This window comes from Epinephelus moara, chromosome 7 (genome assembly GCF_006386435.1).
Source record: "Epinephelus moara isolate mb chromosome 7, YSFRI_EMoa_1.0, whole genome shotgun sequence".
NCBI classification, from domain to species: domain Eukaryota; kingdom Metazoa; phylum Chordata; class Actinopteri; order Perciformes; family Serranidae; genus Epinephelus; species Epinephelus moara.
The window spans coordinates 25522473-25547235 of record NC_065512.1 but is presented as its reverse complement, the minus strand read 5'-3'; the positions used below and the strand labels follow the sequence as shown (position 1 = coordinate 25547235).

General features: G+C 41.4%; 1 protein-coding gene across 2 annotated transcripts in view; it reads left to right on the top strand.

The window, feature by feature from the left end:
* Positions 1 to 1299: 1299 nt before the first annotated feature.
* Positions 1300 to 24763, top strand: part of slc12a8 (solute carrier family 12 member 8) — a 36043-nt gene continuing 12579 nt past the window's right edge. Inside the window, exons 1-6 of one of the 2 annotated variants that reach the window (XM_050048813.1) lie at positions 1300 to 1436; positions 2220 to 2345; positions 4376 to 4522; positions 14987 to 15178; positions 15273 to 15504; positions 24599 to 24712. In XM_050048813.1, coding sequence (XP_049904770.1) covers positions 2226 to 2345; positions 4376 to 4522; positions 14987 to 15178; positions 15273 to 15504; positions 24599 to 24712 — 805 coding nt within the window. In that variant the 5' untranslated portion in view covers positions 1300 to 1436; positions 2220 to 2225. The remainder of the gene's footprint in view (positions 1437 to 2219; positions 2346 to 4375; positions 4523 to 14986; positions 15179 to 15272; positions 15505 to 24598; positions 24713 to 24763) is intronic. The other variant, XM_050048814.1, reaches the window with a different exon arrangement.

Below are 24763 nucleotides of genomic sequence, written 5' to 3'. Positions count from 1 at the left end.
CTCATTCTGAAGGTGCTCCGGGCACGTCCCACTGGTAGGAGGCCCAGGGGTAGACCCAGAACACGCTGGAGGGATTACATATCTGGCCTGGGAACGCCTTGGGGTGCCCCAGAAGGAGCTGGAAAGCATTGCTAGGGAGAGAGACGCCTGGGATGCTTTGCTTGGCCTGCTTCGCCCCGGATATGTGGGTGAAAATGGATGGATGGATGGAGTTCATGGGTTCATCCCAAAAATATAAAACGTGGCAGCGATTCATTTGAGTTTAATCTCTTATCTGTCTTCACTCTGTATGAAACTCCAGTGATGTTGGGATGTATCAGATCAGTCCGATCAGCTGTCCAATCAATAACTGATATCCAATCGGGGGTTTGTCGGTCGGTAAAAGACTTCTGCGAAGGCTGCACTCATATATCCTCGCTTCCCTCTCTTCTGAAAGCCTCCTCTCTCCTCAACTCCTCCGAGTGCATTTAACATATTGAGATGTCCTAAAAGATGGCGAGTCTCAATTGATTTCTGGGTCAGGTGATCGAGGATAGAGGACGGAGGAGTTGCGGAGGGATATTGGGATGAACCCCATGTCTTGGTCAGAAGAGTTGATAGGGATCCTCAAAAAAGGGAAAGTAAATGGCTGCAACAAGCAATTACTTTTATTCCTAATTTACCTTTTTGTTTCTTTTATAGTCGGTGAAATGTCTCTGAAACTGGAAAAATGTTCTTTACAGTTTCCTTAAGTCCAACTTGAAGTCTTTAGATGTAATGACTTATTTGACTTTCAGTCCCACACTCAAATATATACATTTTTACATAGATATAAAATAAAAACAAGCTCAAATCCTCACCTAGGAGACAGTGGCAGAGTAAAATCCTCCAGTTTGCTGCCTGTTACATCCAAAAACATAACTATCACTTACACTTTTTAGATGTTTTCTGATGTAAGTCCACAAATAACACACTCAGGATTTAATATTTGTCTTATTTGTGACTGTAAACTGTTAGAAATAGTTACAAACATCCTAATAAAGGCCTTCAAAAAAGCTTTAAGGCACAAAACATAATCTCCTTTCCCAGAACATGTAGTCCAAATCTTGTTTTAGGGGAGAAAAAATCCCACGAATAACAAGATAAGGACATTGAGTGGTATGCGTTCATTTTTCACCTTTAATCATTAGTCAACATTACCTACTTCAGGGCTTGCCAAAACTAACACAGGATCCTTGTGCAAAGCGAAAACACACCCTGGAAGGTAAAGTTACCTGTATGCTGCTGACGTTTTAAACACATGTTGGCAACAGCAGGAGGAGCTGGGAGTGCTGATCATACTGACTGGAGTCATCTCTGAGGCACAGAGGAGCAATGAACTGATTTCTTATTTTAATAGATGAATATATTCCTCATTTTTTAACCTCAGCATGGAGTGATATGGGATTCAGTGAAAGGTAGGTTTTGCCAGCTGTTGATTTTAGCTGAAACACTCAATTTAAAAATGTGTCATCTTGCACCTTGCAAAATTTAAATACCTTTAAAATTGTTAATAATTTTAAAATGATGACTTTTTGTTCCACTCTCTTGCCACAAACCTATCTTTATTGGCAAATCAATGTGGGAGGAAAAATATTTTAAACCCTTAAACTTGAATGAATGAATGAAATGAAGAGGCCGTATTGTTTATTTTCTCATTTAAAAGTCAATTATAGTGACTCAGACTGTGGTAATGGAGCATATTTGACTTTTGCCAGCAGGAAACATTAAATTGACAAGTTTGTCAATGAGGTTTGGCATGGACGCGCTCCCTTAATGCTGATTTGTGGACATACATGTTTCTTTAAAACAACAGAGTGCCAAAAACAGTTGGTTTATAGCTAAAAAAGAGGTAAAAGTGTTAAAGAAATCTGTTCGCCGCTGTTTAAAGTTAATTATAGCCTACCTGCAAACCGCGGCCTGTCTAGACTGTCTTGACGGATTTATTGTTTTAGCTGTGAGGTGGTAAAACATCAGGCTGCCGTGTGTGGAGCACACCCTGCTGTATCCGGGTGTCCTCATGTCGCACCTGTGCTGTCTAACCGGGATAGGCGGGCCCAATGCTGTCACTTTCGACACAATCTTTAACTAATGCGGTCACTTATTAATGAATTCAAGCCCTGAGCTGAATTTCCAAATGATGCCGTTGACTTGGAGCGAGTAGACCCACCTGCAGAGGTGTAACACAACTGTTCACACAGGCTACAATGGACACCCTGCCAATAGGCTGGACTGTGCACACCTGTGACCACGAGGGAGACAGGGAAGGACTGGTGAAGGAGGATCCCAACACACATGTCCATGATCTGTTTCATGAAGATGCAAAGGTATGGTGTTTGCCCTGGTAGGACAAAGGTTGTAGAGATTCAGGGTGATGGAGGTTAGGGACTGTTCTTTATTTATCAGAGGAGGGGTGTTTTTTTTTTTTTAATTATTCAAGTTTATTTTCCAGGTATACAAAAATACAAGGCACATATTATGGAGGTGGACTCTGGTACATGAAGAAAAATTAACAAATAATTAAAGGAAAGAGAAGAAAACAAACTAACAAACAAAAACATGTCACACATGTCCTCATACATCACTTTACAGGGTCACTTAATCACAGAGCAAGTTCATAACTATGTAGGCTCATCTTCCATTTTGATTTGAGTCCATAACCGGTCCCAAAGAGACACTCCTTTCTCCTGACATTGTTATTTTTTGTTTGTTTGTTTTTTCCTCAGTTTGTTTGTCCATCCCTGAAACCACAGATATTTTCCTTGAGCCTCCCTGGCGTACTTACGTGAAAATGCATGACACTCCCTCCCCCATTAATTAGTTGTCATATTCTAAAAAACTTAAAATAAAAGTTGAGTGTGATGAAATTGTAAGAAAATTCTTAGAATTGTGTCGTTTTCTTAGAATTTCCCCTTAAATTTAAGACAAGGTCCTTGTAAAGATAAAAGTTATTCACAGAGCATCTTAGATTTGAAAAGAGCTCCTAAGGCAAAAAACTGTTAGGAGCAGGGAGGAGGACTTTTAAGAGGCTGAAGAAATTCTTAATCAGAGGAGAAAATGGAGGAAAGACATAGAGGTCATAGAAATATTCTCCAAATGCTGGATGACAGTGAGCAAATGAAAGGCCATAGATTAGATTGTGCAAGGATGATATTTGTGGTCCACCAATTATGGGTATGCACGCCTTTCCCACCTAACACAATATCATTATAATGCCAGAAATAAAATCATCACAACATTAAGATACTTGGAAAAACTGGAAAAATGCAACAGTGCAGCAGTGATGACTTGGATCTGTCTAATCCTTCCATCAGCAGAGTGATCACACTAACACTGACAACACTTTCACAGTCAGCAGTTCATTTCATTTCCACTGGGTGTCCATACCTTGCAGGCTCACTTAAGGTGTGTCTCTGACAACCAATCACATCTGTTAAAAGCAAGCATCACACCTAGCAACGGGGTCAACCACACCTCCTCTCTAAGGTTAAAGTTTCTGTCCCTTCCTTGCTCAGAGTTGCTCTTAGAACTTTCCAGAATCACTCCTAAGCTAGGACTCCTTACTAAAAGTAAAATGTTTTGTTTTTCTGACAGAAACATTCATCCCACAAAAAGTGTTCAGGGACCATCGTAAATTTGAAAATTCAATGATAATTGAATAATAATTGTTTTTACAGTTTCTGTCTATGATAAATGGTGTAATTTTGTTGTCTTTTAAAGAAAACACGCCTTTAAACCTGGGTTTGGAAGGCATGTTTCTTCAAAAATCGATGGTAAAATAAATACAAAATACAGCCATTTGTTGTAAGTCTCTTCCCTAAGCCAAAATAAAAAAACATAAGTCCCACCCCAGTACTTAAAGAATTATTTGACATGATTTAGGGATTTAGTGGCATCTAATGTCGAGGATTGCAGATTGCTACCAGCTGAATATTTTCCTGATTAGAATTCCTTCATTGTTCATTGTTCAGGATGTTTTTAACGTGTTTCAAATTATCCAAAGAGGTCTCCTTTTCTCCACAACAAATTGACCAGGTTATTTAAATTGCTAAAAATATTGAACAAAGCAGTTTTCCCTTGCAAAGTCCGTGTTTTTCCAATGCTCTCATCACAGAGGGGCTTCTAACCATGGTTGCGAATGTAAAAACATAAATGGCCCCATCTAGAGCAAATGTTTGGTTTGTCCATTCTGGGCTACTGTAGAGACATGACAGTGCAACATGGTCTTATTGTCAGGTGATTAGACACTAAAAAAACCCAACAACAACTATTTTTAATATTATATTCCATTTCTACCAATATATATCCTCTTAAACCCTACACACTGGGCCTTTAACTGTTGTGTGTCTTTGGTCAGGGCTTGCAGCAGCATAGCCAGCCATGGTGGAGGATCAAACTGTTTGGGTGGGATCCAGTGCTCTTCGGTACCTGGGATGGCGTTTTCACCACCTGCATGATCAACATCTTCGGTGTGGTGCTATTCCTATGTACCGGCTACCTGGTGGTTAGTATACAGTGCTGCTTTCTCAACCTCAATTTCCTTTTTTGTCTTTTACATGTATTTCCTGTAAATATTAGAAAACACTGACAGACAGACTGGACTATCACTGTGTATGTTTCTGCTCCCGGATTCTTAACCAGAATCCAGGGCCCGTATTCACAAAGAATCCTAAGACTAAAAGTAGCTCTTAGTGACGTCATTCTAAGGAAAAATCTTAGAATTCCTCGAATTTTAAGATTTTTCTTAGAATTTTCCCTTGGTAAAATAAAAGTTATTCACAAAGCATCTTAGGCCTTAAGAGAGCTCCTAAGGTGAAAAACTGTTAAGAGGAGGGAGGAGGACTTTTAAGAAGCCTAAGAGTGTCTTAAACAGAGAAGATGGCGGAAAGACAGAGAGGAAGGAGAGATATTCTCTGTATATTGAACGACAGTGATTTAATAAGATGCTACCGGCTTGATCGTGCAGAGATAATGTTTGTGGTTGACCTCATCAGGGATGAGCTTACTTTTCCCACCCAGCGTACACTCTTAACAAGAATGTGTCAATATTAACACAACATGTGTTGAATTTCTACACATCAATGAGTTGAATTTGGGACAACATGTGTTATGTTAATTTTGACACATTCAGTGTGATAATATATCAACACAGTGACTGTGTCACATAGATTAACACAGAGATGTGTATAATGTGTAAGTACTAACACATTCATGTGTTGATACATAAAACTTATATTAACACATTCATGTGTTACTCAAAATTATACAGTGATTGAACACAAGCTTGTGTTACTCTAAACAAATGGCAGAATACAATGAATTAAAAGGAAAATGCCACTTGGAATCATTTTGAAAAATTATTTATTTCAAGAAATATTTTTTAAACATTTTAAAACATTTAGTCAACATGTCTTGTTTCACTCATGAAACCTTCTTTAAAAACCTTTTACCTAGCATTAAGACATTTGGTCAACAATTCATTTCATTTTCATTTTAAACATTAAAGTGAAAAGTCATAATCATTAACATTCACACTTGTGTCACAGTCAATGTACTCTTTAAAGTCAATGTTATAGCGAAGAAATCTTTCCAGCTGCACGGGGTGTGCAAACTCTGAGTAACAGGCGCCCAGTAGTTGTGAGGCACTGTTAACATGGAACAGTTTCTTACACATTTCAGTACCATCTTTATAGATTAAAACAAGGACCGTCTTTGGTGGTGGTCCAGGGTCCGGCGGTGGTCCAGGGTCATTTCCAGAGAGTTCCATTTTAGCTGCTGCATAAGAAAAAGAAAGACGTTTCAATACAAAATTTAAGGGCAAACTTCAATTTTCTACAAATGATAAATGATATTTACAAAATAATTTTATTTGGAGCATACAGGGCATAGGTACTTTTTGCGGTTCCCATTTTGACATGTCATTGCAGAAAATAATGAGCAATATTATGGACCTGCATGTGTTTATATTCTATACATAATCATCACTGTTAAAATAATAAAGGCACATGGTCAAAAGCCTTAAATATTAATCATTCCCGTTTTATTTAAGGTAATTATTTCTTTATCTCATTTACTACATAACACACATTAATAATCGTGTCATTAATACTGTAATAAACTTACAAGTCTTTGGCTTGTAAAAATCTGTCTAAGTCCAATATTTTGAAATTTAATAAAATATATATTATATGGTCAAAATGTCTGGTGAAAATAATTCCCTCTAAGCCTAATCTATCCTGAGTGGAGCACAATGCTTATCTTCGTCTCTAGTGTGTCAGCACTAAACCAGTGGTTTCCAGCCCGAATACACCTTTATTTTGCCCGGTTAATAGTCAGACAATCTGGAAATCCATCGGTTAAAAAAAAAAAAAAAAATTCTTCCTCTACAATGTAAATTGCAGAATCTGTCTTGAGAGATTAATAGTCAAATAACAAGCAAACATGTCTGTCTAACCATAAAACACAACTGGCAGATGCCCAAAGGACGTTACTTGCAGGTCCCTATTCATGTATCATTAAATGAATGTACTAAATAAATATAATTTGAGAAAAAATACAAATGAAAACATTACCGTAAATCTCAACGGTTGCCCTCCTCCCCCCAACTCTGCAGTGAAACCAGCAAAATGGTGGTGTTGAATAGCTAAATGAATGAATTACTGTGGCATTGACTTCAAACCCAGTTAATTGTTAAAGTAAACTAGATGAGGTTTCTGCCGACTTTATGGAATGAGCGACTGTTTTGCTATACTGTCCTAAACTGCATTTTACTTGGTGTAATTTTGGTAACAAGCACAGTAGAACTTAAGCTAACATTAGCAGCTAACGTTAACGTTAGCTTACTGTTCGACAGCCCTGCTGAACAAAACAGGAAGCTTACCGTATCTGGATTTTCTTAGAGATATGATTTAGCAGGTGGTTTCTACACGTCGAATTTAACTGACTAATAAACAGTTCGATGAGATAGTTTAAATTAAACTGGTAATGGATACAAGAGTCCGACAGCACCCCAGGCGAAGCAGCCTCCATCTTCCTCCCCTTTGTCTGTCTCGGTGTAAAGCACACGTAAAGGGCGACCCCTTCCCGCCTCTTACAGTGTGTTCACACCAGGCGCGAGTAAAATATTCGCCTTGCTCTACTCGCACGAGTTTGACTGCTGGAATATTTGTTTTTACTCGCGACATTCACGCGACTCATTCGTGCGAGTAACAGTGTGTTCACACCGCTAGTAAATCAGACAAGTATGCCGGCCGGAAAGCAAGCTACATCGGTTGTGCTAACTGGGGCTAATGCTAGTGCTAACTTTGTTGATAGAAACGTACAGCCGATAGTTGGAATCAATTTTCAAAACTTACCAGGCAGTCCGACCTCCTCACTCACTTTCCTCCACGCCAGGTCTTTCTTGGTCCGAAGCTTATAATTTGGGGACGTAACGTCATAAAGCTCAGGGTGGCCACAAACAGCTATTATTAGCTTGTCCTCCATTTTCGGAACAATGCGGGGCAGTTGTTGACCATTGAGGTCCATCCAGATATGGCAGAGAAGTGTGTGAAGGCTACCTGCGTTCTCCATAACCCAGACACCTGCAGTGAGGGCGAGCATCCCAGTCGCCGTCGGTGAAGTGGAGCCTGCATTGAATATTAGCACCAAAATAAATATCCATCTGTCTCCGGTGAGTTTTTTGCGCGTGAAAATCAATAAATATTCACTGTATCCGGCAAGTCACATGTCGCCTGAATGTATTCACTGTATCCGGCAAGTCACATGTCGCCTGAATGAATGTTGTTTACTACAGCGAGACAGTGGTAGTTTTTGACGTGTGAAAATCAATAAATATTCACTGTATCTGGCGAGTCACATGTCGCCTGAATGAAAGTTGTTTACTACAACGGCAGCAGCACGTCAGTGACGTCGGTGACGACAGGAAAATCTCAACGCTGATAGGCTGCCCCGACACAGCATCAAGCGAATATTTCGCTCGAGTTCAATATTTTGAACTTGCGCGAAGAGGCAAATGACGCGAATTTCGCGTGTTTGCTCCATTCACGTTGCGTCATTTGCGTCGCACCATTCGCGTCATTCGCGCCGCCGGCACAAATTCGCGTCTATTCACGTCTTTACATTGACTTTGTATGTAATTTTATCGCGCGAAAAATTCGCCTCGCGCCCGGTGTGAACACACTGTTACAGTAACACACCCATTGTGTTAAACTGGTTGCCGCCAATTAAAGTAACACACACATTGTGTCAAACTGTCCAGCACATTAAATGTGTTAAGCTTTCTGTGCATTTTTGTACACAACTTGTGTTGAAATCCACACAAAATGTGTTACACATGTAACAACACATTTTTTGTGTCATTTTTTAACACATCTCTTCTAAGAGTGTAGTAACGCAATCACGCCTGAGATGAAGGTCATCACAACATTACCATAGCTGCTACAGGGAAAATGCAACAGTGTGTAGCAGTGATGACTTGCGTCTGTCACAACCCTCTGTCAGCAGAGTGGTCAGTCAGACCATTAGGCTACGGCGCTTTAACAGCCTCGTATTGCTGCAATCTCCACTCTCGCTTTGGATTGCAGCACGTAGGAGCGCTTCTCACACTCATCGCTTGTGCGTAAAAGGAGAGGGAACAACGCATTGATTTGTTGGGCAATGCGCTCCCAGGTCTGCCTCTTCCCTTGTGCCGTGATTGTGCCGGGACCGAATTTCCCTCTTCAAACTCATTTGTTCTCCTCCACGAGCTGTGCCAACAGCAGGCACCGCTCTTCTGTCCAGTTCGGCTTTCTGGTTCTTTTTTTCTCCATTTCGTTGTTTTGGTCATTCTGCCAAATCAAACCGCTTTTTACAAGGAGGCCAGCAATCACAGTAATTGCTGACAGCTGAGTCTGCGTCCACCATTAATATCAAATAGATTAAGTAGTAAAATTACCAGCATGGCGAGTAAACATAACAATAAGCAAATCAATAGGCTATAAAAATCAGAGCCTACGTTCAAACATTTTGAAGCTATGTAACAATTAATTTAATTTTGCTGAGTTTCATCATCATGACATAAAATTATTTTCACGATCACACATTTTTTAATACAGTCTAAGTTCTATGATCGGTTGATTTCACTGTCCATTCATTACTAGGAGCGTTTTTTTTTTTTTTTAACAACCAGTCACAGCTTTTAGAAGACTGCGTCATACCTAGCAACGGGGTCAACCACAACTCCTCACTAAGATAAACGTTTCTGTCCCCTCCTTGCTCTGAGTTGCTCTCAGAAACTTCCTGAATCACTCTTAAGCTAAGATTCCTTGCTAGGAATTTTTAGGCTAAGTTAGGAGCTCTCTGAGAGGACTCTGAGAATCTTTGTGAATACGGGCCCTGATATCCGTATGTGTCAATATATGCTAAAGGTCATTGTCCTAGAGCAGTTGAGAAGGTCCTAGAAGGTTCAACAAACTCCGAGTCTAACCCTGAACTCTGAGTTGACTTACCCTGAGGTGGGAAACCTTGAGTGTCCGGTTCCAGAACAGCTGATTTGAATTAGTTCAATCAACGCTGAGTAGGTACACCTTGAGTTAAGCGCGTGCACAACCACAATAAAAAGCCATCATCAATGGAGCCCCGATACCTCGAGTCACCATGGCAACCGGAGAGAAAAAGCGATCAACTTATTTTACACCTGTGGAATTGGAGGCGCTCATGAATGCCTACAGCAAATATGAGCATATGTTGCGTAAAAAAAAGTAACACCACTAAAGCTGTCAAGGAGAGAGAGGCGGCATGTGAAATTTAGCAAGCAGGATCTCCTTCAACAGGATGTTGGTTGCTTAGTAGGTAGAGCAGGTGTCCCGTAAATAGGTTGGTTTTGCCGCAGCGGCCCGGGTTCGACTCCGGCCTGTGGCACCTTGCTGCATGTCACTCCCTTTGTCTCTCTCCAACTTTCACGCTTAACTGTCCTGTTAGTCCTAATAGCGCTGTTAACTGGGTCAGAATAGCTTGTGGTGCTAACATAGTTAACAATTTCTAAAAGGGTTTAATTGCTAGGGCAGGGGGAGAATGTTTCCACAGATGCGGATTGATTACTCTTAAAGCAAAAAGTAAACTGATAATTGACCTTTACCAGATGATCCAGGTTTGAAGCTGATGCAAATCCAACCCATTTCTTTGATGCTTTTTTTTTTTTTTTTTAATTCTTGACAACAATGCAATAACCTGTGTATCATGTCAAACAATGTTTGTTTTTTTCCCTCTGGAGTTTCTCACTCTTCATCAGTACTCTGTCTCTCTTTCTCTACCCTTTCATTTTTTCAATAAGTGCATGGACCACACTTTGCTGACAGTAAGAAACAGGACTGTTATTGGCCCTTTGATTTATGGGCATAAGTCATCATTTTGACTGATATATTTTTACTGTGTTTTCAAATATTCTCGTACGTTTCTTTGTGGTGAAACTTTAATTTGAATTTGTTTTTGAAAGGTTCTGTGACAAAGAATAAACCTGCCTTTCGTTAAGCGCTTTAGCCACTTTAGTCATCACTGTTTTTCTTTGGATGACCAACATGTAACCCTGGACAAAATAACAATATTTGGACCAACATATACCAGGCACACTTACATTTTCAGGCTATAGTTTGCAAACGAGAACTCCTTAGTGCCTGTCCCCTGATTCATTTATCTTACAAAGCATCTAATGTTAAACATGACTGTAATGTTCAACAACAGACAAACAAATATGATGTAATTATTTTTATTTTTTTTAAGAATGTGTAGAAATAACTTGACACTTTTACACTCCTAACTCCCAAGAGATCACCTCCTGGGGTTAGGAGTGTAAAGTGTAAAATTCAATTCAATTAAATTCAATTCAATTCATAAAGCCAATTATCACAAATTACAATGTGTGTCAGATGGTTTTAAAGCACACAACATCCCTCTGTCCTTTGGACTCTCACATCGAATGAGGAAAAACTCCCCCAAAAAACCCCTTTAACGAGGTTAAAAGGGTAGTAGAAACCTCAGGAAGAGCAATTGAGGAGGGATCCCTCTTCCAGGACGGACAGACGTGCAATAGATGTGGTGCAGAACAGATGGACATTCAAGTCCTAACTCCCAAAAGTTCACCTTCTGGGGTTAAGACTGATTAATGTGCTCCCACGAGTTCTAAGAGGTGTTAATGTGTGCCTGTGGGACAGAGCCAGAAGTGGTACAAGCTCCGAAGAGCCTGTACCACTTCTTGCTCTTCTTTTTGGCAATTTTTCCTCTAGCTCTTCAATGCGTGACCTCATGGTGGACTCTGTCTGCTCCATTGCCTGCAGAGTCTCATTCAGGTTCTCTCTGGCCTGAAGGAGAGATGCCCTCTCTTCCTGCCAGATGTTGCGCTGACTCTGCAACTGTCCCTCAGCCTTTTTCAGAGCATCAGCAAGGGTGGTGTTCTCCTGTTTCTCCTTGTTGAGCTGAGACACATATCTAGCTCTGAGATTTTCTACCTCCGCCAGCAGGGACATTTTCTCCTGCTGCCATTGGAGACAGTCACTCTCCAACTGTTCCCCGGCCTTTTTCAGAGCATCAACAAGGGTGCTGTTCTCCTGTTTCTCCTTGTTGAGCTGAGACACACACGTAGCTCTGTCTTTTTCTGCCTCGGCCAGCAGGGAGGTTCTCTCCTGCTGCCATTGGAGACAGTCACTCTGCAGCTTCAGGTCGTATTTTACCTTTAGAGCAACCATGTAGTTCTTGTGGTTCCTCTCAGTTGACTCCAGCTGTGCATAATGGAGGTTTTGCAATTCCTCCAGCTTTGCAGTGAGGACAGACTGTTCTTCCTGCCGCTGGCGATGTCTCATGTCCATTTCCTGGTCCGCTTTCTTCAGAGAGAAGGTGAGCTTGTTGTTGTCCTCTCTCTGTTTGGCCATCTCAGCCACGTGAGAGGCTCTGGATCTCTACCTCCTCAAGCTGGAAGCTGACACGCTCACTTTCTAGCAGCTCCTCTGCCTTTTTCAAGGCTGCTGCAATCCTCTTGTTTTCTGTTCTCTGTTTCTCCAGTTGTAATTGAAGGTAGGCGTGGGAAACCTCCGGAGTCTTTCTGGCCTCTTCCCTCTGCTTTTGCAGAGCTTCCCCCTTCACAGTCAGTCTGCTTAAGCTTCTTGGTTTGAGCCCTCTCAGATGCTAGATCGCACTCTAGTACTTCTGCTCTGCTCTTGGTCGTCTCAGCATTGTTCTCAGCTGCTGCTTGCAACTGCTTCGCAATACTTACCTCCGTCCTCGTGGACTCCAGTTCAGTTTCAAGGGCAGCTTTCGCTCCCTTTACCTCTTCCAATTCAGCCCACATGTCCTTGATAATGGAAGCCGGCTGCTCCAGATTTTTCTGGGCTTGCTCCCGCTCGACTTTAAGTTGGCTTTCTGATTCCAACTCAACATTGGTTCTAGCCAATGCAATGAGCTGAAGGTGACGATGCACTTCCAACTTCTTTGCCTCCAGTTCTCTATGAAGGGCCACTTTCTCACCCTTCATCTGCTCCAGTACAGCATGCAGATGGTGAATTGAGGAGGTTAGCATCTGCTGTTCTCTCCGAGCTTCAGACATGTTGCTCTCCAACTGTCTTCTGGCACTCAGCTCCAGCTGCCGTGCCTTGAATATTTTGGGATGGGCGTCCTTGGCTCTCCTTACCTGTTCCAGTTGAGCACGCAGGTCTTTGTTGGTGGTTGCCTGCTGCTCCAGATCTTTCTCCATTTGTCACAGCTGTGAGCTGATCCTGGCCAACTGCGTTTTGAAATATTTAGTATCGCTGGTTGGACACTGGCCTTGTTTGGCCTGAGCCAAATCCAGCTGAGCTTTTAGATCAGAGATCTGCCTCTGCAAAAGCCCTTTCTCTTGTTTCCACTCGACATTCTCCTGCTGTTCCAGGAGTCTGTTGAGGAAACTGGCCAGCATGTCCTCTCTGTTCAGGAGGAGTCTACCCTCAACCTCACTTTGGCTGAGCTTGGCCTTATCATCACTCAGTTCACTTTGGAGTTGTTCTTCAAGTGAACTGAGATAAAAATCTACCTGAGGTTCCATGTCTGTAGAATTGGACTGACCCTGACTTCAAGGTTGGTATTCGGTAGTTTTCTGAGACTGAGCTCGATTTGGATCGGCTGCTACTCTCTGAACCAAACTTGGGTCTGAGCAAATCCTGTCTGAACCAAGATTCAGCCCCTATTTACCAATTTTCAGCATCAAAGAAAAAGCCCTTTATGACATCACAACGCACAATGGCACCATCAAAGACACGATGAAATCATCAAAGACATGATGATATCATAGAACAGAATATAATGTCTTTATTGTCTTTGCAACAAGCACAAAGAAATTGAGAGGTCCATCCTCCACCTTAGGTTTCATTAAAAGGTCAAAATGCCCCCCCAAAATATATTAAAAAAGAATCCTTGTTCATTTCAGCAGCTATTTTAAGCACATATAGATGGTTGATGACTTAATTGAAATTTGGATCCTTAGGTTCACAGAGTCAGTTGCCATGGTGATTGACTCAGAGTTTGACTTACCTCTCTTTCTGGAACTGAAAACCCAGAGTTTTCCTCATTTCAGGGTTAACATACTCAGAGTTTTCACTAAACCCGCTTTCTGGAATACCCCCCAGATGAGACAAACTGTTTCGTCTTTCCACTTGTTTATGAAAACACATTGGTTCCACTTGCATAGGTCCTACTTGCTGAATGTCTATAAACTGTATGACAGTCCTGCAATTGTAAAGTGAATGGAAAAAATGCGAAGTGATCTTGCTTGATTAACCAATAATGTATCATGGGCCACATTAAGTATGTTTTGAACAACAAGTCATGGGCCTTTTAAAATCAGTCTGCAGGCCACAGTTGGCCCCTGGGCGGGACTTTGGACATGCCTGTCTTAGAGCTTATACTGGGCTGGGCTGTTTATCTAGTGATGAAAGTTGTCCTCTGGTTAGCTTTGGCCTTAGGTTCCAACGACCTTGTCTAGATATGAATGGATCATATGTTGGGATGTTTTTGTCAATGGAACAACCCATTATCCCAATTTCCTTTCGTTACTCTGTCATCACACATTTTTCTCGAAATTTAAGCCATTCAGTGCGCTCTTATTTTGATGGCCCCAAATGGATTGAGCAAAAAAATAACTTTATTAATCAAAAATGTACTTGTTGGTGAGTTTCAGGTTCCCTACCAGCATATCACCCATCCATACACCAATAAAGCAAACTCTCAGTCTGCAGGACTCCTGTGTCAAGTTTGTCATTAGTTCAGACCCTGTACCACAGCTGAGCCTACATTGCCTACATAGAATGAGAAGAGTGTGGATTTATTCATGGTATGAGTTGAAGTGAAGGGGCTCTGTGCACCATTTGCAGCCTGGTGCTTTATTTAAGTAAAACATCCATTTAAGGCTGATTATATGACTGTGCTGATGAGCGAAACAGGAAGGACTTCATCTTCTGTTTGCTTTCACATGATAATATCCGGCCTCATGTCTGTGTCCTGTCTGTCATGGCTGTGTGCTTTACACTGTTGAGGTTTTTTCGCTGTTGAGAACATGACAACCTGTCAGCACATTTATGTGCATGTGTCATCAGAAGACACAACTACAAAGACCCTGTGATCTTGTCTGACACATTCGTTTAGGTTTGACTTGACACCTAAAACATAGTTTAAAGTGAATTTTTTAGATGCTGAGACAAACAAAGAAGAAAAATGTGCAGACATACTGTATAAACAGGACATACGTTGGAGAAAAAGATACAAGCATGGATACAAGATGTACAAAGTGTGCAGTGAGTTACATACACAGCAGAAGACAGTCTGGGCGTACAGACGTGTAGAGTAAGTAGAAGCTGTGCATCTCCATGTTCAGTTTACAGCTGTAGGTAACTTACATGCTGCAGATGTGCATGTCACAAGCATATGTGGATCATTATTTTGTGTCATCTTGTCTCCTTTCATCATCCAGGGGAACACAGGCGTGCTGCTCGGGATGGTCCTAGTCTCCTCTGTTGTGGTGGTTGCTTTAGTGACGGTGATGTCAGGGATCGGAGTGTGTGAGCACTGTGGTATTGGGAGTGGAGGCATCTACTCCATGATCTCCACCGTCCTGGGCGGCAGGGTCGGGGGCACTGTGGGTCTCCTTTATGTGTTTGGACAGGTGAGTAACAAATCAGTGGCTGTTTCTGGAGGATGGACTGCACATTGCCTTTGCTTATGTTGGCTCCCCTCTCTTGCTGCCCCCCACCCTGCAGTGTGTAGCTGGAGCCATGTACATCACAGGTTTCTCTGAGTCTGTGGCAGAGGTGTTCAGTCTACAGAGCCAGTGGGCGGTGCGTGGAATGTCAGCGGCAGTGCTGCTGGCACTGCTTGGAATTAACTTGGCTGGTGTCAAGTGGATTGTCAGACTCCAGCTGCTGCTGCTGGCTGTGCTGGCCGTGTCCACGCTGGACTTTGTCATAGGCACCTTCACACACCTTGACCCAGGTAAGGCTGGGGGATATGAATATGGACATGAAGTGAGAAGGTAACAAGCATCAGGGGAAGGGTTAAATCAGTACTGATGTCCTCTAATACTCTTTATGAGTATCGTTACACCAAAATGATCCTCAAATGATTCAGTGTTTGTCCCAGAATCGTATTAATTGCATCTGAAGCAGCATTTAGGTAGAACACAATTAGGTACTATGTAGGCGCCCTGTGATAGTCTGGCGACCTGTCCAGGGTGTACCCCACCTCTCGCCCAATGTCAGCTGGGATAGGCTCCAGCACCCCAGCGACCTCCAAAGGGATAAGCGGTTATGGAAAATGAATGAATGAATGGATGAGTGAATAATTATGCAGACATTTAGCAGACACTTGTATTCACATCAGGAATTAGATAACATGACTCAATCATCAACTGAGTGAATAGCCAACCATCGAGAATGCCAAAAATAAAAATTCACAGTTACTGTATAGAAAACAAAGCAAAACACAATTCTATTTAGAGTTTAGGCAAAAACAGTATCGAACCTTTCGAGTTTTCATACTTTTGCAAAATTTAGTGTCGTGATTTTGCCAAGGAGGACATGCTCCTGGATCAATAACCCACACTGTGTTCCTGAACAAACATTGCAATCAAGCAATCACAGCCCTCTGACGTCATCAGTGTGCTGCTCCTGTCCCTCTTTTAAAGTTCCTTGGTGCTTCTTCAGAGCAAAGCTAATTTTTCGGATTGAAGTTAGAACAATAATACAAAACCCTCAGTAACATAGACCAAAAATCTTGTAAGCTACTGCAGGGTTAGCAAGTTACCCTGCTAACTAGGTTGGCTATGCTAACAAGTAAGCTTGCCAGTTAGGCTAGAATATTGTTTGCTGACAAAAAGCAAGGATAATAGCATTTTTCAGTTGCAAAGTCCTGCAGTTAACACATTTTCCCTCTTTTTTTCTTTGCTGGATAGATTTGGGTAGGTTTATCCAGGACCATCATCAACATCACACTGGTTTTAGATAATTTGTTCATGTTGATGCAAAAAAATATGCAGAATTAAGATGATGATGGTTCTGGATCAACAAACAAATTATCCAAAGTCAACATGGCAGTGATAGTCCTGGATCAACACGAGCACTGCGATCTTGCAAAAAGTAGTTTTTACTGGTCTATTAAAAAGGAGGGAGAATGTGTCCCAAGTTTGCAACTGTAAAATGACAATATCCTTACTCTCAATGTTAATTAACAATACTTTAGCCTACTGGCAAGCTTACTAGTTAGCATAGCATACCTAGTTAGCAAGCTAACTCACAAAGATCCTAGTCTATCTACAAGTTTACTCGTTAGCATAGTCAGCCTAGTTAGCAAGCTAAGTCACTAATAGTCTACTGGCAAGTTTACTCATTAGCACAGCCAACCTAGTTATTAAGCTAAGTCACTAATATTGTAGTCTATTGGCAAGTTTACTCATTAGCATAGCCAACGTGGTTAGCAAGCCAAGTCACTAATGTTCTAGTCTGTCGGCAAGTTTACTTGTTAGCATAGCCAGCCTAGTTAGCAAGCTAAGTCACTAATATTCTTGTCTGTCTGCAAGTTTACTCATTAGCATAGCTAGCTTAGTTAGCAAGCTAAGTCACCAATATTCTAGTCTATTGGCAAGTTTACTCATTAACATAACCAACCTAGTTAGCAAGCTAAGTCGCTAATATTGTAGTCTGTTGGCAAGTTTACTCATTAGCATAGCCAGTCTAGTTAGCAAGCTAAGTCAATAATATTCTAGACTATCGGCAAGTTTACTCATTAGCATAGCCAACCTAGCTAATGAGCTAAGGCCTTTGTTCAAAGTTACTGAGGATTTTATTTCATTGTACTAACTTCAGTTTGGAAAACTAGCTTAGCTCTAAAGAAGCACAAAGACATTTTGAAAGAAGCACAGGAGCAGCACACTGATGATGTCAGAGGGCTGTGATTGGTTCATTGCAATGTTGGTCCTGGAATGCAATTATGTTGATCCAGGAGCATGTCCTACATGGCAAAATCACTTTGTGCGTGACACTCCATTATAGTACATGCATGTTCAACAGCTAGTGTTGTCCACCCCACAGAAATTATCTTCAATGCATAGGCAGTCATCATGTATAAATTTACATTAATACATTTAAAATACCTATTTTAATGCATTGATTCAGCATCTTACTTGTATTTAGGTCGGCTGTGTAAGCTCAATAGTAAGTTACAGAAATGACCAACATCCGTCATTCTTTGAGGGGCAAATTGCAGATGTCTCAGTTATCTCTGCAGCCCTGTGCTGCATTCATGTAGAGTTGGTATAATCTGAAAAATGAGTTCCCGCTCATATTTCATGGCTCACCTGATCCATTTCCAATGCTCCTTGTTAGCAATGTACTGTTTAAACGCCGTAGCATCCATGTTGTTTCCACATCACAACTTAAAGCTCATGAACACAGAGAAGTCAGAGAAAAGACCGCTGACCTTGGCTGATGAAGGTCTCCACTCAAGTCAGATTTAATCGCTTCTCATTCACTCACACAAGCAGGCAGAAGTACCCTATCTATGATAACAGCAAGTGGGAAAATTTGGGGATTTATGAGCGCTCAGATGTTCGACAGGCTGACCCTGTACACAGCAGACACTAAAAAGAGTCGTTAAAAAGATTTGTTCTTTCATTTCCACCCATCACTATTAGGCTATTAGTTTCACTTATGCTTTTCCTTTTGTGACAAGTCAAAATATGAAGGAAAGCATAATGAACTCAAAGAACTGAGATTTATTTAGAAATGAATGAATACCGCAACATGGACAGATTTTTGACAGGGAAAACAAGAAAAGTAAAACCCCAAATACTGAGCTCTCCGTTAATGTAGCAAAATAACCTGGTGTCTTTTGTAGGGATCAAGTGTGGCAGTTTGGACGCATTTTTATTTGGACATCAGTAACTCATGAGAAGTATGTGAAAATAAAGAAATGTGTCATATTCAAAATATCAAGACATTTTTTTAATCTATTTATTTATTTGTAAAATTCATCATAGCTCCTTTTGATCCTTGATGCCACAGTATTATTATTGGTTGATAAAAATGCTGTTATGGTAAGCCGGGGAGGGCTGAGTGAAATTCAGTTTGGCCTCCAAAATGAGCAGAAAAGGTCTGGAAACCACTGACTGTTGACTTGAGTGTGGATGTCAGTGACCTCTTCAGGCCAGCAGATGTCGCTGTAGTATCACTTATTATTGTCAGTATTAGTCTAGCGCTCTGCTGAGGCCATATCTGTGCAGTTTACTTCTTCATGGTGTCTTCGTGTGTCTGTGTAAAAATCGTTCTGATACTCATTTGAGAGCTGAGAGCTTCCTTTTGTCCTCAGTGGCTGTTTGGTGTGGGAGGAAAGTTCTGGAAAGTGCTGTTTTCTTGTGGCTCGAGTGTGTTTATTGAGAAGATTTCTTTTTTTTTCTTTGTGGTGAGGAAATGTTGCCTTTTTTGAGTGGATTGTATTCTTTTGCCGGCCGTCAGGAAGTCCTTCCCCACATTTCCTGTTCTCACTGATTATCAACGTCCTGTCCAGTGGGAAGAGAAAAGTGTTCCAGAAGTCAAGCCAGTCTTTATGTGAACAGGACATCACAGGCACACAATAGTCAATAAACTTTAGTGCTCACTTAAAGAAAAATACAAATATACAGTATTTCAAATAGTTAACTTTCCTACTTTTTCTCTTTTTCCCTGCAAACCGCAAAGAGCTCAGTATACCTGTCCAGCCCAGGGCAGTGTTTTTGCAAGATTAAGCCTTACAAGTTCTCATTCCCAAGACTCAAATCCTACCCCTAAACCAAACTTGTCCACCACTCCCAACCTCCAGCCGTCTTCATGTTACAGTAGGCAGAGGCCAGTTTGCAGTCCTGAAAAACTGTGGGAGAACCAGCCGTAATGGCTACTCCAGGTTTTTCCAATTAAGAGCTTCTGTGTGTGTTGTGGTGACCTCACGGTTGGCAGAGAACCAGCAGGTCCACTAGCTAGTTGAAACAGCCCAGATTAGCCTGCGCTCACTGGGGCACATCCTGAAGGAAGGAAAGGAGCCACCGCCAAAGTCATGTGGTCACAGTTTGATAACACGTTCCCCTATGTACTCTTTCAGACACCGCGGTTCATCATTGCCAAAGCTCAGGAATGGCATTTAATATTGGCAAATATTGGCATTTAATACAAAATATCTAATCGCCTCTGTTCATGATCTGAAATGGTCAAATTTATTTATTATACATTATTATACATGCACATGAACTCTGACCTGTAGACTGACCTGGCTTCCCCATTACTCCACCCTTAAGGATCTGTTAAGTGACTGATTATGACAAGTCCTTCCTGCAGCACTGTGACAGGTGGAATTTAAAAGCTGCATAGCTGCAACATGTCAGACAGCTCAGAATAGGGCTCCATCAGCCCCTGATGGGCGGACAGTTTATTTACCAACTTCAGCCATTGCGTTGTAAATTATTTACTTTGGTCGGTAACGCTGCCAACACATTGTCTCTGCAGCCAAACAATTCAACCGCAAAACTTTCTGATTGTAGTGCACAAATGAAATACAATCTGACATGCTTGCCCAGTCCCCTCAGCTGAAGCCTATTCCCCACAGGACAGGAAGCCATAATGTGTGCTGCTTGGGTCTGGGGTTTAGGGTGTTAACCAGACTCACCCACATTTTTGGAAAATGACAAAGAGAAAAAGCCGGAACTGAGATCTGAGGCCTGCTGCTGCTCCAGAGACCGCCACATCGTCTCTCTCTGTGATCCACGCTATAATATATAGCTCTCAATCATCCCAGTGGGACCAGCTCCACCTTGTGTAACATCACAGCCTGCCCTGTTCTCCATGCACAGCAGTTTATACTGGTTAGTGTGGGACGGAGGGAGAGGCCACAGACGCTCATGTAATCTGACTACACATTCCACTGTGTATCAGAGGAATGCTGAGTTCAGAGAGGAGCCCCACTCTGACCATACACTTGTTCTTCACACATTATAATACTCATCATATGAATGCCTTCACCACAGCTTCATCTGAAATCGTGCTAGCTGTAGTTGAAAATGTGTCTAGTCTTTGGCGATCAGATCCCATTGTCAGGTCATTGTATTTTTTAAGGAGGTAGTGAAGCCATGCGTGATACAGGATACATCCCCGATGTGGTCTAGACTAGTGGTTCCCAACTGGTCCAGCCACAGGGTCCAGATTTGTCCTTCATCATTAGTTCAACGTCCATACTGTTTGATACATTCAGTGTCATACCTGGGTTTGGCCATGTCCAAGCTAGTTTGCCATCTCTGTCAAGGAGCTGTCTATTAGTCACCACACTCTACAGCAGGAAACAGCACTTCAAAATAAAAGCTGTGTGCTGAAAGTTCAATGCACCTAATAATAAAGTGTGCTTTTTACAAACTTGACACATTTGCAAGTCACTTGCGGTCCATTCGGAATGGACCCAGGACCCGCTTTTGAACTGCGACCCACCAGTTGGGAACCACTGGTCTAGACACTGGTAGTGGAGGTGATGGGATGAAGAGAGTGCTGAGATGTGGATGGATGTGATAAGGAGTGGCCTTCTAGTGGAGTGATAAAACTGGAGGTGGAAGCAGTGGAGATAAGTCGCGCGGGTTTGCATTGAAATGACAGCTGACGGCAGCAGAGAGAACAGATGCGGCGATATGATTGGCTGATGACATCATGGCAAAATCTGGTTGGCTTAACTGAAGGAGCAATGCTCATAGTTAGCTGATTCGGAGGGAGCGAGAAGAAGGACAGAGGGAGAAAGAGAGAAACGTAAATAAAGTGAAGCATAAATATAGCCTTCCTGATTGAACTTACACTGAGCTTCATTTGTCCTTTTCCTTAGGACAAATAAACAGCTTTATTTTGACAGAGTGCATTGATTGCAAGGAATAAAGTTCAAAATCACCCCACCAACCCGGTCTCACTCTGTAGTCAGGGGTGGTAGGGGGAAACGTAGTGGGACAAGAACAAAAGTTAAGTTGGTGAAAGTCCGACCTGGGCGGTCTGCTGTGTGCGCTGTACTTGTACTAGAGGCAACTGGGGCCCCAACAGCAAATTTTTGCCTTGGGGCTCCCCTTAAAATAAATCTGACCATGCCTTATAAAGGAGAAGGGTGTGAGGAATGTGAATATGCACTTCTTTCAGAAAATGGAAAAGTTGCACAACAGTTCTTGAAAGACGTATTTGTTTGCAGCTTTTTTTATACCACAGTTTTTGAGATCAAATACTCTAGCAGCGTATCCAAGCAATGAATTTGTGTTCATAGAAACAGTTTTCTGACAACCCTCCGAGACTCAGGCATGTCTGGATGCTGGAGTGTATGTTGTAATATGGGTGGGGAGCCCATGGCTCAGACACGGACACTGACTGGCCTGGATCTGTTAGATTCTGATTGTTTGGACAGAGGGCGGTCTCACAGGGTCACAGAGGGAACAAGAGTCTGGGCACCTCGTCCCATTTGATTTCAGTTTTTTACAGCCGCCTTAAATTCCTATCCTGGAGGACATGTACACTTGGAGTAACTAGTCGATCCAGCCCTCATGGTTTTGGCTTTTGTCTGAAACAAAAATGGAGAAAAAACAAAAGCATTCTCTCTCTCTGTCCCTTTTCTCTCACTCTATGTCTCCCTCTCTCGCTCACTTTCATTCTTTCTCTCAAACTTGGAAGCTGCCGAGCTTCTGAAAAGGGTGGTGACTTCCTTTTGGATAAACATGTCATTAATCTGAGAGAACACATTCTTTCCCATCGCAAGATAACCAAGGGGGAAATGTCCGGTGTTGTAACATAGGCCTGCCCTTCAGACTGTGTGCTTTAAATGGCCCCCACCAATGCACAACACTCTCTTCCCCTGCACGTTTAACAGACGGACCTTGACCCAACTGCATACTTTAAAAGTGTCTCACTACCTATTGTTGTCATTTCTTTTGATTTTTCAAAAAGACGTTACCAGTCTATAAATGGAGCCATGAAATCCCAGCTCAGGCAACGCTGTAATCAACTCTGAGCAATCGAAAAACTTCAATAAGTATCTTTTTGCCCACCAGCATTTATGTCACAAGTACAAATCCTCTAATTCAGAGTGATAAAATGCAATATTTTTCAACCCTGTGGTATAAGTGTGCCGAGACACCTGTAGGTGCTGTAGGTCTTTACAAGGAAATTCCCCTGTGCAGATGTGGTGAGTTTACATTTCCAGTTCGACTCAACTTCTCCAGGTGCAAAAAGTCACCGTTATTCACCCAGGAAGAAAAAAATGAAAACAAGCACATTTTAAATTTTGGTTTTATTTGACCTTCATTAAACCAGGAAGTCCCATTGAGATCAGAAATATTTTACAAGAGATACTTGGCTGAGGTAGCAGCCAATCAAGACACATTTAAAATGCAACAAATACAACATATAATACAAAAATCCACAATAAAACAACATCTATTCAAACATAGTGACCTCTCAAGACAAACAAGCACATGTCTCTGTCACCACATTCTGTATGGTGCCCTTAAATTGATCAATGGATACAAGTGTTTCTAATTTTAGATCTTTTTGAAGATTGTTCCATGTCCAGGGTGCAGAGTAGGAGAATGCAGTTTTTCCCAGATCTGTTTAAACCCAGGGTACATTAAAAAGCAATCACTTAACAAAGAAGGCTGCAGAGATAGGCCAGAAGTTTGCCCAATATTGCTTTATAGATAAAAATATACCAGTGCTGTTGTCTGCGAGTGGTCAATGATGCCCAACCCACCCGCTCATAAAGAATGCAGTGATGAGTCAGGGACCTTGCATTTGTAATAAAACGTAGAGGTGCATGGTACACTGAATCAAGGCTACGTAAAATGGAGAAGATTGCATGCATACGATATAACACCGTAATCAATCACAGACAGAAAAGTAGCTTCCACAAGTTTTTTCTTAAAAAATGAAAACAAGATTTATTTCTAAAATGAACACCCTACAGTAATGATTACTTTTCATCAGACCATTTTATAGCTGTGAGGAGCAATACAGCAACCAGCCTGCAGTCTAGCACTGTAGCCACTGCAGCAAAAAGTTGATTTTTAAGTTGTTTTTTTAAATCAGAATTTATTATCAGAAAGTCAAATCTGAAACAATTCCATTTTATTTTGACAATTTTGTGGATGAGAGTGGACTATTGGCAAAGTTTGGTGCATTTTTTTTTGTCTAAAGATAAAAATTCGAGGGCATTATTGGAAAAAAAAATACAATAGATGACTATCACAAAGTCTGGATCAGAGAAACAAATCTAAAAAAAAAACCCACTTAAATGGCAAAATGTTTCTTGATCTATAAAATGCATTTCATACCCACTGTCTTATACAAATTAAAACACTACACAGACTCCACAAGGCCAAAATACACAACATCACAACATATATCCAAATGTGTCACCAGCTTGTGATAAAGTAGAACTTTTCCCACTGCTTTGTAATGTGCCCCAAGGTTGCATCGTTTTGGTCCGATGTCTTCAACTGTATCTCAGAAATTATTAATATTTCACTAGAACCAGAACCTGTGTTAATCATTCTGGGTGTATCTGAAGCATTCTGACAACTCTCCACTGCCAAACAAAAATAATCTCCTACTGTATCATTACAGCAAAAAAGCTATTACTAATACCATGGAAAGGAGCAACTGCTCCAACCTACAATATGTGGCTACGTGACCTAACCTGTATTTACTTGACGCGCGTTCAATTCACCTATGTTTTGTCTTGTTTACATGTTTTTGTTCATGTTCTCCTACATCTATGAGCTTGTCATTTCAAAATTGTTTTCTGTAAAAAAAAAAAAAAAAAGAGTGCTGACACTACAACATGATATACGTAATTTCATCTGGGGCTCAATAAAAACACTGCAATAGTATAGATGATAATGTCAATCATGTTATTTATCATAACACAATGGATTCTGTCAAACAGTTTACAGGTTTGCACTGTTGATGCCTTTGACTGTTGACTCAGTGAAGACACACTGGTAATCCTGTGATTAGGATCAGACCTGATGTACTTTGTGTGTTGTCTCCTCTCTCAGAACATGGATTCATTGGTTATTCAGCCGGGCTGCTCAGCAGCAACACAATGCCAGATTACAGCCCAGGAGAAAACTTCTTCACTGTCTTTGGGGTCTTCTTCCCTGCTGCTACAGGTGAGCTGGCCTCATCATCTCTTTTTGATCTAACACTGTGTGAAAAACATG